Source organism: Melospiza georgiana, chromosome 8, assembly GCF_028018845.1.
Source record: "Melospiza georgiana isolate bMelGeo1 chromosome 8, bMelGeo1.pri, whole genome shotgun sequence".
Taxonomy (NCBI): domain Eukaryota; kingdom Metazoa; phylum Chordata; class Aves; order Passeriformes; family Passerellidae; genus Melospiza; species Melospiza georgiana.
The window spans coordinates 24,224,970-24,242,822 of NC_080437.1; the positions used below are offsets into that span (position 1 = coordinate 24,224,970).

Sequence of the window (17,853 nt, forward strand, 5' to 3'; positions counted from 1 at the left end):
TTTTTTTCGTTTACCTGTGCGAGTATGAGGTACAGTGTAGTGTTATTTATCTGGAGATGTAGGTGTATGTTCTGGACGGGGAACGAGTGGATTCTGCCTGGGCAGCTGGGTCATTCAGAAAATCCCAGATGAGGATGGTGTCATCATGTGAGCTGCTGACAATCTGGAACTCATCAAACTGAAGTCGAAAGACTCTTCCAGAATGCTCCTGAAATGCCAGTGGGAGAAAGAGCATGTTACTTTGCAAACTAGTTGGCACCTGGGATGGGGTAGGGAAGATGAAGTTGGGCTTGATTTTAGTGTCATATTACTTTGTTAGTAAACCCCAGAGGAAACACTGTGCATCATCATCCCAGAGCATAAATTAAACCCTCTCTCAAGGAAAAGTTTGAGTACAAGGAAAATATCTGAGTACTTGACTTGCAGGCAGTTTACATACAGTTGTCCCACTACTCCTTAAATCCCAGTATTAGACACACATCGTGCAGAACAAACCGAACTCCCACCCCACATAATTCCATCTGGTGAGGCTGACATGTGCACTGTCTTCCTTATTCCATGGCAAAACTCCCTCCATGGCAAAATTCCCAGGTACAGTAGGTTACAGGGTAAGAGATGAGAACTTTGCATTCAAGACTTGGCATCATTGCCATTGCTGAAGAGGGAACAGCTTAACACTGGAGGACACTAAGGAGCCTGTTGTAAAGTCCAGTGACACGGCAGTAATTTCTCCTAAGCAGTTCTAAAAATATGATCTAGAAAGGGCATTCTTTATAGGCAGTTTGCATTCTGCTCCGAGGCTGAGTGGAAATGGCATGACAATTTGGCAAGATTTCAGACCATAATTAACAGGAGGCAATGGCAAGATCCTGGATTTCACAGAGCAAATCCACTCTGCTTTCACTTGTGTGTTGCCTATTTTCTCTTGGTGCTCGTGACACTCTGAGAGCAGTGGCTTCCTCCTTGGTCACCAGGGAACAGAAACTGTGCAGTGACAGTGAGCCCTGACTCTTCCATGAACACACATTTCTCTTTAGTGCTCACACATTTAAAGGGGTATATGAAGGTCAGGAAAAAAACATGTCTTAAAATACTTTACTACTGAATCTACAGGTTTCTCAAACATTTAGCCACAAGAGAATTGCTAGTTACTAAAGGGGAAATCTTTGTCTTATAGCACAAGACTACAAAAATACAGCTCAGTTTACAAAGAACAAATGCTTTAAAGTGAATTTCTGAATCTTTAAATCAAAATTATCTAAGAATAAATGCAAATGTAAGCCAGATTCTAAGATAAATCTTTTAGAATTTCTAATCAATGGAACCTTTTTGATCTTCTAACTTGAGTTTGTTTTATAAACACCTTATGAGTTTCTGTCTTCCCACTTAAGGGAAATGTTTTTCCAGGTTTTGTGTTACAGCAGTAAAGAAGTTCTTCCAAAAAGTATCATTACACCAGTCAGATCCACTGATGGATTATTCACTGAGATGATGGCGGTGGGGGGAGAGAGAGAGAGAAAGAGAGCTACTTTCAAAAGTCTTTTTCAAAACTCTCTTTTTGATCCTAGTCACTGTGGTCTAAGTAAGGCTGCCCTACCTGGACTGTTTATGTCATAAGGAAAGCTGAACCATGAACTTATTCTGTTCATGGAAAGCTTCTGTCAAATTCATGTCGCACTGTTCCAGCTAACGGAAGACAAAACTGGAAGGGACCTGGCATGCAGCGAACATTTGTTATCTGTGCACTTTCCTCCTACTGTTTGAAAATTGAACACAAGCAGCAGGAGACTCATGATGTTCATTGTGCAGCCAGGTTTAATTTTGGAGGATGAGGGAAGAGGAAAAAAAAACACCAAAGCATTGGTAAGCAGGTATAAGGACACCTTGTTGTCATAAAAGTCCTAAAAGCACTGCAACAGTTTCCTCTGCTCCCCACCCTGCTTTTGGCCCCCTCCATTTCTATCAAACAGGGATTTATGAGTATCCATGTGTTGAGATTCCTACAGCGTTTCCATCCCACTGCTTCTGATTTATAATATAATTAGCTGGGCCACTTTGGCTGTCCACTGCTGGAAAATGCAGAGGAAACCACACCAGTTAAATTAAGTCTACAGGTTACTAGGCACACATTTGTCTCAGGCTGGAGCAGAAACACTACTAATACCAAGTCTAAAGTCGTAGACTCTCAGGATATGAGTTCATGGGCACAGAGTTGTTCCATAGCATGGAACTGGGTGACCAATGACAAAGGGCTTTTCTGGATTCCAGCCATGAAACTATTTGCACTTCTATTTGGCTAACAAGAAGGTTTTTCAACGTAGCACCTGCAGGCATCCAAAGCTCTCATGGACTCTGATCCTGTAGCTGATGGTCCAAATACATGATTGGAAAAGGGTAGCATGACTTAATGATCTTACTGCCCATCAGCTGAGTCCCAGTAACCTCACAGCCTGCACCAAATTTGACATAAAGTACTTCAGTGAAATCTACAACAGGAGCAATTCAGGTGGTTGATGGGTGTGCAGAAGGTCAGCCAGTACAGCTCAGCTGGTGAGAAGTAACCACACTTTTAGAGAATCAGATAGCTTTGGTATGATCCTGTTTTAGAGCACAGACTACAGTCATGAGCCACAGCAGTAAAGGATATAACATATACCTATTGAAACACTGCCCAAACACTTTCAACCTAAGAAATAAAAACAAACAGTACTTATTTTTCAATGAGATTTTGGTACTGGTTGAAATCTTGCTTTATCCCCAGCAACAGTGCCGGGTTTTTTGCGTGGAATGTGGTGGAGGAACACTTATAGAACCACCCCAAGGCCTTGGCTGTCCTGGCATTTTTCTCACAACTTTCTCACATTATTCTAAGACCAAGCAGAGCAATTTTTAAACATGACTGTGAATGTTGTTAACACTCACATAATGATATTTTAACCACATCATCATTGACCTGCACTAGAAACCAGTGGACAGCATGAAAAGAGTAGTTGCTGTTTGGGCATAAGGCAATTTCACTGTCTGTTTCTGTCCTGGTTTTTCTTTAAGCACCCAGAAGGCAGTTAAAAGCAATCCCAAGTGTGTTTGTTCCTCAAATTGGGAATGTCCTGTTTTTAAGAAATTTCATGCCAACAATTCCAAATTGGGAATGTCCTGTTTTTAAGAAATTTCATGCCAACAATTCATAGGACTCACTACTACATCATCAGGTACACACAGATTAATGTAAACCCACTAGCATATGGATTCCAAGGAACAGATTAATGTAAACCCACTAGCATATGGATTCCAAGGATGACTTAAAAAATGGATTCAGTTATTAACTTCAAATCACAGAATAAAACTGTTGAAAAGTCCAGAGTGGAGTGAAAACGTCAGAGATTCTAACTTCTAATGCTTGCAATTAACAGCTTGCAAAATTAGAAGTTGGACACCCAAAAAAGCCAGACCCCTAGAAATTATTTCAAGATCCTGCAGACTGGGGCTAAACTGACTTGAGTTTTCACAGCTCAAGATAGCTCTGAACAAGCACACTTTCCTCAACACCTCTGTTTAAAGCTCTTACCACAAGGGTTCGCAAGCAGAGGGTCCCTGCTGGAGCACGGGGATCCAAAGCAGCCACAAGATCCCATACTTTAATTTTCCTAGTGGTGAAAAATAGACAAACACCATGGCTCTGTTAAAGAGAAAAGAGCAAGTCCTCACAGAAAAAAAATAACTGTTAGTACAACTTAGCTAACACACCAGTTTAAGGAAAATTACAGCAATCCTGCTCTTGAGACCTGCTTCTTGCATTTCCCCTTTGTAAAGCTTATAGAACTTAGTGGGAGGTAAAAATATGCTGTCAATAAAGTAAAGCACATAAAAAGCAGGTGGTAATAACTAACAGAAACACATGGGAGTGCAGACAACTTGTCTGTAATGGCAAATGGTCCTGCAGACAACCACAGATGGGAAAGATTGTTCTTAGAAGTGGTTGAGCTGGAAGGAGTTTCAGGTTGAGTCACTCAGATATTCTTACCAAGCACAAGAACTGGACCATACACATCAAATCACATGGACTTGTTTTAAAAGAAGAATGAAAGCTATGCTCTATAGCATGGTTCTCACTTACTGACCATGAAAAGGTCCTCTTAGTATGACAGACAGAGAGTCTGATATTTATATAGAAGATGCACAAAGTGGGGTGGGAGACACTCAGACACACAGGAAGATGCAAAGCATTGACTGCACTGATATCCTCACCCATCATATGCCCCACTGACTATCCTCTTGTTATCAAAGCGTATGCATCTCACCAACTCTTCATGGCCTTCCAGTACTCGTAAACATGCCCCACACTCTATATCCCACAGCCTGGAAGAGAGTACAAAGAGGCATTAAGAATTTTTTAATATCTTAGCATTGCAGTGAAACATTTGGTCTTTGCCTGTAGTTAATGGAAACTTGGAAATAAAGATTATGATGGAACAACAAAGAAGAAACAAAGCACACTCATCAGTCCTTTCCCCACAATTAAAGAGATACATGATTTTGCACATGACCCTAGGATGTTACAGTAACACACAGGAGATGAGTCACAAACCAGTTGTGTCTAGTATCTACAGCTCCAGTAATACAGGATATCCCCAGTTATCTTCACAGTGAGCCTCACTTTATTTTACTGAGGTTCATAGTTTGTAAAAGTGCTGTGCCTTGTTTTTAAGATATTAAGAGAAGGAGACTTATTAATCCCCTTGGCAGCTTGTTTCAATTGATATGATCACCTTCATGGGGCATGTGCCCCTTTCTGTTCCCCTACATGCCCATTTCTGATTTGGAGACTTCCATCAGACAAATTAAGTTATCAATATAGTGGTGAGAGGTACAGGAATTAACAAGACCTTTTCCTTTGTCATTTCTCCTCCTGAAGGTATGTTTAATCTGTAATCCAGGCACCTTATGCACAAGCTAAAATGGATGCTCTGTGTTTATTATTTTAAATGCTTTTTTTTTATTGCTCTCAAATAACTCCTGTGGCTCTATGTGAACTGTTTCTAATAATACAGTATTTTTAAAAAGTTCTGGCACCCAAATCAATATACAGAAAGAGGCCCAGCAACACATTATTCTCTCAACTGTAACTATCCCAGAGTTTTAGCTTTTGTGATGGATTTTCAGCATGGAGAATAAATTAAAATACATAGTTTTTACACTTGCACACTACCTAGAAAACTAGTTAAAGGCTTCAAACAGTTATGAAGTAAGTCTATTTGTTTTCCTTTGCTTTGTATTTCTTTTGCCAGCTCTTTGACATGACTCCCAATTACCATGGATATAAAAAGATTACTTGCCTACAAGAACTGAAATTCTTTGACATGTATAGTCTAGAGGTGTTCCATCTCTGGCTGAGACATGGTCTGCTCATACAGCAATCCTGTAAGAGCAATATCTGCTCTGACTCCCTGACACACAGCAGAAAGAAGGCAGTCACAAATGTTCTCAAATGCTCATTCAGTAAGTGCTCTGACTGGCATGAACCTCACTGCAGTGAGAAATATGGGGGTTTGTGGAATTTCTCTGGGTGAGAAATCTTGAAGCAGTACAGCTGCTGAGAGGTCAGGTCACTTTTGCTTGAGAGACAAAGAAAGAGATAAACCATCCCCCATGTATTTTATTCCTGAGGTTCCCCAGGGAATAATCCAGATGTGGTTGATGTGTGCCCAAGGCTGGTGGATAATGGCTGCAGCTGTCCTGCCACAACAAGCTGCTCTCATTTTGGACAACAGAGGAACGAACAGAACAATTTTGTCACTGTGGAACTGAGAAAGGATAGCTCTATGCACATGTCTGAAGCCAACAAGGAGCTCAAAGTGATTCTTCAATCTGTGAAGTTGATCTTTCAGGAATCTGTGAAGGGCCCAACAGTTTTCACTTGAGTACAGCACACCAGTCAAGGTCAGAGCAAGCAACTCCATGACAAAGGTCAGCCAAAGGCAGTCTGGCTGCCAGAGAGCATTACCTCTCCCAAGGACTGTAAACAGGATGGACAATGCCAGACATTAACTGGTGCAGAAAGGTTGGAAGAGCAATCTTGTGCCAGGAACTTTTGTGCCATGTGTTTCCATTCCTTGCCATTGATGATGAAATTGCCAGCAGCTCTGGGAGGCTGCATCACACTAACTCAGGCCTGTATTTTTAGGTCCCAGTCTGAGGTTTTACCTGGATGAGATTACAAGAGGTGATCATGTCCCTTGTCACATGGCAAATGGGTTCTCATGTACAAGGGGTTGACTGCTATTAAGAGTAGGGTCTCTTAGCAGAGTTGGTGCCAAGGGTCTTTCTCAGATTTGATAAGTTTCTCTAACTTCTACTTTTTTAAATATTCAAAGGAACAAAGAGTAAAAGAACTAAACTTAAGGCTATAGAACTAACTAAAAGAGAACATCACTTAAATTGTGTATGGAGCCAAAACACTACCACTGCTCTTTCCTATAACTTTGGGAGAACTTCTGGAAATAGAGGGAGGTCTGCAATTATCTCAGCCTTTAATTCACTTGAAAGCAGAGCAGGGATGTACAGAAGGCAGGTGAGTCTGAATCCCCACCTGTTAGAAAGAATGCTGTTGTCTAAACAGACTGGTATCAGATCCTTATGTGTGCACATCCTAGAAATAGACACATGAAGACCAACCACTCATTAAAAACTCAACCCCAGATGATATTGTCTAATTTTTTTTTCATGCCCTAAATTCTCTGGTTCCTTTTTTTCTACATTTTTGTTTGTTTGTTTGTTTGTTTGTTTTTGGTTGTTTTTTTGCAGTTGCAAAACTAGAAGTCACAGATTCATCTTCTGGAAAAAACTTTCTCTGAAACTGAGGAATAATGGGCTTTTAAGTTCTGTATCAGCCTGTACTGAAGTCCAGCACACATCATCTGATAGTGGATTAAAATCAAATCTACAAAGCAATTAGCCATCCACAAAGGTGACTTAGGAACCTTTTTCTTAATCATCCTTCTACTGACTTGTGCCCTCTGCTAATGGCTGGGAGAAAACTATCTTTTAGCATTGGGTAAGTCTTTTGCCTTGCTCACACTGCTGCTAAACTTGACTTCCATTAAGATTCACTGTTGACATTCCTGAAATTCTAGCACAATTTATCTATTAAGTAGGGATTTTGTCCAATGCAAGCATAAAAGTAACTGTATTCCTGTTTAGCATTATCACTATCTTGACATTTATTTTTATTAGCACTGCATATTTTAGATCCTTCCCTAGCTGCTGTAGTATTTAACTATTTCCTGCTCTACTTCTGTGGCCAAGTTTCATGGTACAATTGCAGAGTGTTATTATTGCAGTTCTCAGCAGTGGTGCTGCTCTAACACAATGCCTGTAATACCTTTTCCCTTGAATGAGAGAAGGAAGTTTTAGCTTTCCTGGTCATGCTCTGAGACAGCCTTGTACTAAAATTTGGAACAGTGACCTGGTGATGTCAACCAAAGGACCATTGTTTTTCTACAGAATGCAGAGCAGGGAGAGGCAGCATATGGCAAACCAAGTCCACAGGCAAACAATAGCACAGGTCATTCTCACAGAGGAAAAATTATTACTGACATGTGAAGTGAAGAGTTCCTGCTTACACTGTCCAGCTTTCAAGTTTCACCAAAAGGCAGACACTTAAAAAACGACAAAGGGAAAGAGAGGTTGCTCCCACTTCCATGACAGAGCCATTTTTTTATATCACGTAACTAATATTCAAAGCTTGTTCCATACATCCTGAAATTAGTGGGACATTCCTCTGCCAGCAGCTGCAGGATGGAGGGAGAAATTCTGGTTTGTGATACCAGAAAGAGTTAAATCTCAGACTGCAACCAGGGCAGCTGGAGAAGTGCAAAAGGCAGCAAACTGAACTTCATGCTCTAAACCAGCTGTTCCAAAGTTAACCAGGTGCCAAGTACCACAAGAAGAGTTTGGCGAGAGCCCAGGAGGATTTCTGCAGAGGATTAAATGCCTCTTACTGCAAATCTGACCCCTTTAACTAGACACATAGTTCAATTAAAATATCACAAGAGGACATCATAGAAAGTGGTACTTGCCAGCTCCTTCATACACCAGAACTGTCAGAGCAAATGCAACTTGTTGATTAGTATGGGACTCTTGAGATGTAGAGGATGAAAGACAACACAGTAAAACAGGCTTCTAATATCTCTTCCCAGTAGTTCCCAATGTTCTATACTAAAGAAAGCATATTTCAAAGTTGACAAGGGTACAGAGCACTTCAGCTGCCTAACCTCAGCACGTCCCAGGGCACCAGAGACAGTGTGCTTGCACAGAACCCTGTGATGGGGAATGTGTCTCTCACCTGATGGTATTATCTGAAGAGCCGCTCACTACTAGCCTGTCTCTGTACTGCAGACATGCAATGCCTCGTTTGTGGCCATTTAAGGTGCGCACAAATTCGCAGGTACTAGTGTTCCATACCTGTGACAGGAAGGGGGGAGGGAACCACACAGAGACAAAATTATTACGAAGAGACTAACAAAAGATGGTGTCTGTATGATAAATAGATGCATCCAGAATGTTCTTAATGAAGATACTACCATTAAGACTGGGAAAATCACTCCTTTGATGACCTGTGATTATAGTCTGCAACCGATAGCAGGTTGGGTCACTGTACACAGAAGATTTTTGCCAGTATAAAATTAGCTTCCAGGTTTAGCATTCTTGGGCTATGACTTTGTTAACAAACGATATAGATTCTCCTGAGGTTTAATGCTGCAAACTGGAATCATAGCAGTAACACTTAAGTTAAGTGCCTCCTTAAGTATCTCCTATCAACTCACCTTCACTTTTGTCCCCATGCTGCCCTCTAACAACTGTTTAAATGACTGAACAGGTTATGGAAGTGGTCAAGTTGAAAAAGAACACAGAAAAAAATGTTCTTTTTTAACTGCATCTGTACCTGGAACTGATTTTCCGTAAGTTCTGTAAATGAGCTGTGCCAGGTCAGCTGAGGAGGGACAAGTGCAAATGAGCAGGAGGAAGAACACTGCTTCTAAAGGAAGATCCTGCCAAGGGCCCTCTTCCCTGTCTGATCACTGTTCTTTGCTACTAAATACCCCAGAGCAGCAAACAAAAAGCCTCTGAAACACCTCACCTTTATAGTTCTGTCACCTGATGCCGATACAATGTACTTGTCATCAAAGTCCACCACGTTGACGGCGGCTCGGTGCCCCACGAGCACCCTCCTGAGGGTGATGTCTGTCGGGGAGGCCATGTCCCACACGGCGATGGAGCGGTCCTTGGAGCACGTCACCATCATGCCGTTGTTGAAGCGCAGGTGCAGCACGGCCTCGCAGTGGTGGATCAGCGTGTTCAGCATCTCGCCCGCGTTCACGTCCCACACTCTGCAGGTTCACATTTCAAACCAGACAGAACAGAGTTAACAACCTGCACTGCGAATTTTCTGCAGAGCCAGAGAGGGACAGGGACTGGTAATTGACTCTCTAGTGATATTAGAGAAGCAAACACCACAAGTTATATCTACATCTATTAAATAGTTCATTAAAAAATGTATTAGATACACCTGTTGATTATGTGTACATTGAGGCAGTCCAGCAGCCAAAAACCCTGCAATGCAGTTAACACCATAAAAATATTGTACCCAGCAAAAAAGCATTCTTCAATTAAGGGAATTTAACACTGAGGAAAGGTAGAAGACTGATGGCTTTAAGACTGGTGCTTCCTGGTTGTGCCAGCCTATTTTACACTTCATTTCCAGCCAATGTGGAGAAGTAAGTTCCCTGACAGGCTTCATTTTTGACCTCTCTCACAGGACTATCAGCTCAAGTGGTAATTTATACAGAAGTAGAAGACAAGACAATTCTTTTCAAACAAATACAAGTAATTGCCACAAGTTGCACCATGATTTGCATTTACCCTGCGGTGCATCTGGTGCACAGCTACATTCCAGGAATGCACTGAATACCCAAATTAAGACATAGCATTTATGTCAATTTAATGTTATTGGAACCAACTGTTCCAACTGAAAGATAATTTAAGATGCAAGTTAGAAAAAAGCTTCATACAGAACTTTTAGTACTTGAAATGAAAATTTTAAGCCTTAAAAATATTTATTTTGGGCTATTCTGTTGCAAACTTCTTTTGCCCTGCATAAAGAGATTTCTTCTGGCATTATCACACCTGTATCCTAGTTACACTATATGAAAGCAGAAAATGGCTGTATCATCAGGCACATCAGATCTCACAGAAGTTAAAACTTCCTGCTGCCAATAATGCAAGCAATAAGAAAAGGCAAGATGTGAGAAAGACTTCTAATGTCTTATTTTCTAACTTATGGAAACTAAAGTGCATCAACTTATAAACTCTAAATGAGAAGGAAAACCACATTCCAATTAGAAAATGCAAAGAAGAAAAAACTAAAGACCTGAGCCATTAACATACAAACAGTTTGCAGACAGGGTTGCCAAACTGAACAGGAGCTGGAGACCCACTGACTTCTTTGGACAAGTGCATCCCTGAGATCTCAGAAGCATTAAGAGCCCATCTGTACTGTCTATTGGATGAAGCCTCTCTTCCTGAGGAAACCCAAGGATAAAAGTGATACATCCTATGTGCCTCTGGGGTCTGCACAAACATTTATAGGTACAGTGGGAGACAAAGTATTCCTGGGCAAGTAGCCAGTCTGCAATTTGGCCTGCCTGGCCTGATATGAAAATGACAGTGCTTGTTGCTGTTTAGCCCAGTGCAGTTTCCACATCACCTCCAGGCAGGCAGTGTTGCTGAAATTCTGGATTCCTATGAATGACAGGACCCCAAAACCTAGCAGAACTGCAAGACTGCATGCATCACATGTTACAAATTCAATTTAATTAGCTTAACAATACTACTATTAGCTTAACAATAGTAGTTTACACAAGCAGAGGAGCTTGCAGCCATCTGAATGCATGCTAATAGCTCCAGAAAAGGTCACCAATGCAGCTTTTTGCTGTCTAACTTCACTACATGAGCAGTGCTTGTACTTTGACAAGGAGGGGGTATACAACAACATGAAGAAGTCAGACCTGCCCCTTCACATCCAAGTTTATATTGCAATTCATTAACTCATTTGTGGCTCTATTTACACTACAGGCCTTACACTCTTTGGTATCCTCCAATATGACTAGTGGACTTCACAAATGCACAACATGCACCACAAGTGCTACCTTGAGGTGTCCATCCTTTTTCTGGAGACTTGAAGAGAAGCAAGATTAGAAAGATTTAATGAAAAGAAATATCATGCTAAAATTTAATTTAAAGTCATAGGATATCTAGTCATACATATTTTGTTAAAATTAAATGACAACGGACAACTAAACGTTCAAACTTGCTTTGAAAACCTCAACTCTTAAAAAGTTATTCTCAAAGAGAATTTATAACATTCTCAGGCAGTGTCAAAACATGCAAAATCTTGGTGAAATGCCAGATGGCCTTCCTAAGTCATCTTGACCTTGACTGGCCTTGGCTTAGATTCTCATTTCTGCCTGACAGCGATTTGCATGGACATCTGACAAGGGCAGCACAATGCTGAACAACTTCATGGAACTGCTTGAACAGCACACATTTAAGAAGAGATCATTTCAGCAGCTTGCAAAGCTGAAATCTTAAGAGGCAAACAGAAAGGTGCAAATCACGGGCACACACCTGACTGTTGAGTCTGAAGATCCAGTAATGATCACCCGTTCATCATACTGGAGGCACAGGACAGAACCCGTGTGGCCGGTGAGAATTCGCTTGCATTCCAATGTATTCTTATCCCAGATCTAAGACAGCAAACATTCAAAACTGGACAGTTCAGTAAGGTTTTCATCTTTCAGCACTTACTGGTTTGACTAGACTGCTTTTTACTACAGCACATCTTCCAGAGTGCACTTAGAGGACCTTTAGTGGCATCTGCAGAGTCTTCTACAGGCTCTTTGGTGCAATACATTGACATCTTTGATATTACTGGCTTTACTACGAATATTGGTTTTACCCTTCTCACTAGGATACAGGGCCCAGTAATTACATAGCCTGTAATTATTGCTGGACAGAAACTCTGCTGGCAAAGCCTGTCTGTCTGAAAACAGGGTCTCTCTAGCCAGATAAAAGAGTAGTTGCTGTGCAGGTGGGAGATGGGGGAAGGGGAAGGAGAAGGCTGGGTTACTAACAAGAGACTGGGTAGGTGTCACTGAAATTAGGACACTATTATTTATGGCATAGGCACTCCAAGCCATTAGTATGCCATGATGGAGCATTCTCACCTTAATAGTATTGTCTCGTAGGCCGCTTACGATCTTCTGATCATCGTACTGTAAACAATAAACCCCTTTGCTTGTCTCACTTCGGCAGTGGATCCTCTGTAAACTGTGCCTTCCACACCGCCAGTTCGACTCTATCGTCTTGAGGAGAGACAGGAGACAAATGAGATGTAGGGGAAAAAGAAAAGCACAGAATTATCTCCCCTTTTTTTCCTTTGGTTGAGAAGGCAGCAGACACTTTTCTTTACACTTTTTCCTGCAATCAGGCCCATACAATGATATAACTGCTTTCTAGAATACATGCAATATAACCAATTAAACACACAAATGCTTGGAAAACATATTGTGGCTAAACTGGTCTGTGCAGTTGGGAATGGTGAGGAAGAAGTAATGTAAAAGTCTTTTTCTATCTCCAACCTTTAGCCCCTTGTCACTCAACAGCTAAATAACAAAAGAGAAAGTCTCAGTTCAGCTCTAAACACATTTACAAACTTGTCACAACAGTGCCCAAGCACTGCTTCTGCCGTTAGGAAACAAGCAGAACATGCCATTTTGCTCACACTGAATGCAAGGCAAACATGCTCAGCTGCTTTCTGTTTTCCTGAGTCTTAGGACTGCAGACTTCAGAAATGCACGTTCTCACTGCCTCAGTTCTTGATATCCTCCTGTAAGAGCCTATTAGGTCTCACTGCACCAGGAGGAGCAAAGTACCATGGAACAGAGAAAACCAAGATGTTACAGTGCTGCTGTGATATCTGATCTGCAAATGGTGGAGACTCCACCTGCAAACAGCTCACTGAACAATCCAACTCATCCTCTGTCTAAAGGAGCAGCAGGATCTTTTATAACTATCCCAGATCTACAAACTCCAGACAAACACAGACATGTCAGATTTAATGAAATATTACACTGCAATGGAATTTCCCCAGAATTTCAGCAACATGAATAAATCAGGAACATTTGAAAAAAATAAAACTAAAAAACTAATAGTGAAACACTACCATATCTGGCAACTGTTTCTTACCTCTATGTCCTGTATAATTTTGGGGTAAAGTGCTCTGTAGAAGGAGTTGGGTGGCGCAGTTCCATCAGGAGGTTTATTTTTAAATAGATATTGCCCCCTGGAAGACAAAGAACATTTCCATTGAATACAAATAATCTTTCAGCATTTTGGACAAAGGTCCTCCTGGCATTTTACAAATGGATAACCACTGCTGACAGATTCATAGTCAAACTTAATTTACAAAGATGGGATGATTCCTTGTTTGTTTGCCCTGCAACGTGTCAGTGTTGCATTTTAACAGTGAAATAGCCAAGAAAAATCTGTGTCTAGCAACTTGGGAAAGGGAAATAAATTCTCTATTATGGACATGGGCCCATTCAGCTCAGTAAGGGTTGACAGTGGTTCATGCTTGCAATACTCACACACACTATCAGAGGTCACCTTTAAAATAAAGCATGCAAAGCAAACTAAAGGAGCCAAGGAACCCTCAAACCCCCTACACATTCAAGGCTAGCTTTTATCTGCATTAGCAGGAACAGTATCAGTGTGGGTACATGGACATTTTACTGCTACTACTCTGTGCTGGTAAGCAACACCTCATCTGTGGTGCCTCCCTCATCTCAACATTGATTTGGAATACTCATATCCCAAGCTAGAGTTTTGTTACCAAAAAATCTGTAAACGGCAATCACTGCCTGCTGTGTAAAAAACTTTAATTCCTCATCCTGAAGTTAAGAAGCCACCAAACACGGTGTGGAAGCTAGTAAACCCCACCATGGGCGTACTAACTGCTGCTCTGCCTGGCAACATGCCTCACAAAATGGAGAGAGGCACAAATGCCTCCGAGTGTAATCCTGGCATCAGAGGCACAGAGTTTACACTGGGCCAGCTCTCCACTTCTCCCTCCCTTGTTCCATTACAGCATAATTAATTGTTCAATACTTCCTTGTGCATTGCCTTCCTGTCCTTTCCATACAGTACACCTCAAAACTTATTTCAGAGACTGCAGCTGCCCTGATACACTTGAACTAGAGAGATCACAACAATGAACCAAAATCTTTGGGTTGTAAGGCAATACCAAACTACAGGACCGGACAAGCAAAATGACAAATGCTCAGGAAAAGAACTTTTGATATTTCTTTAAATCAAGAATTCTAAGTACAACTCGAGAGAAAGGTGCTTTCATGTTTGAACAGAGGAATTACCTCTTTCTTCAAATATAATGACCAGCAGACATGCATATGGGAACAAATACATGAAGATGGCACACATGGATGCAGACAAGCCACTAACTAGACAGATGCCTATTTACTGTGATCCAGCCTGGAAGTGCATTCATGAAAATTAGTATTACTGGCCAAGGAAGATGAGAACCTCTTTCAAGATGCACAGAATACCTTGGAGACATCCTGGAAGACTTGGGGCAGATCTAGAAAAACCTGTGTGCCTAAAAACCTTTTAATTCTTTCTTACTTTACTAGCTAATGTAACACAAAGTCTGGTTGCTACCTGTAAGTTGTGCTGTGCTGCATGCATAGTCAGTTGTTTACTGTTCAGCTGAAGGATTGCTTGGAATTTCCATGGCATCACAGTAGCTATTGTGCTGTGGCTTTGGGATAAAAGGAACTATTGTTTGGAGGTTTTGATGACCAGCCAATTCAATCAGATGGACACAAGCATGCCCAGATTCTGGGCTTCTGCTTTATATTTCTCTAAATCTGTGTAACCCTTACTGCTCCCTGACAATCTGCCAGGGAAGGCTGCCATGCTGCAAAGTTGGGGGGGGGGGAGTTCTGTTGTAAATCATGAGCTGCAAATGCTGAAATCAGGCAGCTCATGTGCAAATTGAGGAGCTGTAACCAAGTAACACCAGTTGTCCATCATTCTGAACTGTCCAGTTAGTAATCTCCTTTTGCCATGCATAGAGCTAGCACTGATTACAAGCTATGAAGTTCTATATGGCACAGATGCAATTGCACTGGGTATTTTCTGTCTGGATCTCCTAACCACACAGCTCTATCTGTTCACCACAGAGATAACCAGAGGGCAATATGAAAGACTTGGGCACAACTTGCTCTTGAGTCAAAGTAACCTCCAGCACGTAGCACAAACCGACTGTCCTTTAGATGAGAAGCAAAATTTTGCACCTGTTTTTTGGAAATGCAATTTGTCTGTAAGACCAGTATTTGGTGCTAATGTTATTTCTAAAGTGTGGAGGGAGCAAACCCCAGTGATGCCTCAGCAGAAGACACTCAGCTGATTACACCATACTCCAAGAATGGAGTATGGGAATTGGGAAGGGTCTAAACAGAGAAAACTGAAAATAGTAAGAGGACAAGACAACACATCTTTATGGTTAGCTAGTGCAGGCAAAACATAGGAAACACGCTCATCTTCCAACATGGGAAAGATAACTTTCCCATGAAAGGAGAGAATGAGAAACTGTCCTGTTTATCTGTGCAGAATAAATGTAACAAGTCAAACTGTAGCTAGGAAGACAGACTAGATAGCAGGAAAACCTCTCAAACACTGAAGTTAGAAAGAGTAAAAAAGTGAAACCATCAAATTCCTTTCCCAGGCATTGCCTGGGGAATCTCCATCAGTAGAAGATTTTAAGAACAAGTTAAGACAAAGATTTGGGATGACTTAGGAAAAATCTGTCTCTTCCTATGGGAGACAAAAAGGACTAAATGACCTCTCAAGCTCCTCTTAGGACCTACTGTGACTTCAACAGTAGGGAGAAAAAAATTGAAGTTCCAGAGAGAATAAGTCACTAAAAGAAATGCAAAAGTTACCACTGTCATGCTTGTGTTTATTTTATACTCTTTAAAACACTGCACTATTGGAAGCAGATCAAAGTAGTATTTATTTGTAAAGAATGTCTCATAATCCTGATTTACTTGCCTTTACTTCCTGAGACAAACAGTATAACAAAATTAACCACAAACCAGGAGTCTTTGTTTGCAACTCTGTATCTTTTTCTTTTTAATAGCAACCAAAATGCCCGAGCTGTCACTTTTATCTTGTTTATGAAATATTCATACCCAGTTTCCCTTCTGCCAACATCCTAGGGACACCCTTGGAAAAGAAAATTATGTATTAAAGGGTGTACCCCTGAGAGAGAAAGTTCTAATGAAATGTTAGCAGAGCAGCTTCAAACTTGAGTGAGACCTACATTGTAGTAAGGCTATTCCAGATGATTATTAACTAATCTATCTGCATTTCTAAAGTCCCCTATTCTCCATGGTACCTACCCTCAGCTTCCAGTTTGAAAATTAAACAGATATCTAATAGAGAAAATCTGCTGAGGAAAACAAACAGGCCTATCAGGAAAGAACTAATTCATAGCACATGCTCCCCCACTGCCACTCCTGAAAAAGCTTTTCTGCTCTGAACTGCTGACCGGTTTAGGGTTCCCCTGAGGCACACACAGCTTCTTAATTTGAACTGAAAGACAGCTGGGTGTAAAAATCTCAGTCTGTATATCTCACTTGTCACACTGGGCTAAGAGCATGATCAGAAGAGGAAGTTGAGGAAAAAATCCCCCACACTGCCACATAGCCAAATGTGGCACCTAACTCCCCAATGGCTGATTTTTGATGTAAGCAACTGTCAGGTTTGGAACTAACATGATGTTTCAGTGCTGAATAACCCTCTTCAAATATGGTTTGAAACACACAATCCCTGCTGTCCTGAACGGGGGCAAAAGAGGTGAAGATTCAGTTTGCTTACCATCCTCTCCTCTCTGACAAACCCCTCCACAGGGAGTCTGTCCTGACCATTCTCTCAATGAGCTTCTTCCACAGCATCCCATCCGACGTCACCCGGTACCACTCCTTGCACACCAGCTCAGCAGCACACAAAGATTTGGCATCCAGGTATGACAGAATGTTCTCAGCAATGTGATCCAATCCCCGAGCTGGGGGAGAACAACAACACAACAGAAAAACATTATTTGCTGGACAGACAACTCCCCCTGCTAGTACAAAGATACACTCTCCTTCCATCTCCTCTTCTGCATGCGGAGCTGGACAAAATGCACAGAAGAGCATTTGAGGCTAAGATCAGGAGTGAGCAGTGTTATCCAACTTCCTTTGGATATAGCACAACAAGTCATTAAAAATAATAAAGAATCCAAGAAGTCATTCCAATCTACTTCGATGGGTTTTAGCACTAGGGGGATATTCTATGGATGGCATTTCCAACTCAGCAACGCAGCCCCCAAAATCTCTCTATATTAGGACCATTTCTCATCTCACTGCTACAGCTGTTCTCATGTTGCAACGGCTCAAAAGCTGTTTTTGCTAAAGCAGTAGCTTTTAAATGTAATGAAGAAAAAAATATATATTCCCAATGTGTGCCCTGAAGGGCAGTGGTACCTTTAGACAGGGGGGAGGGAAGGATATGCAGATGCACAGGGACGTCAAGAGGGAAGGAGAGGCTGTGTAAGGAGAAAGTGAAGCAGGTTGCTAGTTTCATTTATTTTAGTGGGTGAAGGAAAAATACACACCAAAATAATATCATTTGCAAATATTTTCCAGTGTGAATACCAGGACTGGCTTTACTTCAACA

General features: G+C 41.3%; 1 protein-coding gene across 4 annotated transcripts in view; it reads right to left on the reverse strand.

Annotated features, from left to right (window-relative positions):
* The window catches only part of BTRC (beta-transducin repeat containing E3 ubiquitin protein ligase), a 114,857-nt gene that overhangs the window by 1,402 nt on the left and 95,602 nt on the right, over positions 1 to 17,853 (reverse strand). For all 4 annotated transcript variants that reach the window (XM_058029529.1, XM_058029527.1, XM_058029528.1 and 1 more), the window contains 9 exons: positions 17,014 to 17,200; positions 13,303 to 13,399; positions 12,282 to 12,419; positions 11,683 to 11,801; positions 9,137 to 9,386; positions 8,342 to 8,460; positions 4,246 to 4,356; positions 3,566 to 3,644; positions 15 to 208 (listed from right to left, as the gene is read on the reverse strand). In XM_058029529.1, the coding sequence (XP_057885512.1) occupies positions 47 to 208; positions 3,566 to 3,644; positions 4,246 to 4,356; positions 8,342 to 8,460; positions 9,137 to 9,386; positions 11,683 to 11,801; positions 12,282 to 12,419; positions 13,303 to 13,399; positions 17,014 to 17,200 (1,262 nt within the window). In that variant the 3' untranslated portion in view covers positions 15 to 46. The remainder of the gene's footprint in view (positions 1 to 14; positions 209 to 3,565; positions 3,645 to 4,245; positions 4,357 to 8,341; positions 8,461 to 9,136; positions 9,387 to 11,682; positions 11,802 to 12,281; positions 12,420 to 13,302; positions 13,400 to 17,013; positions 17,201 to 17,853) is intronic.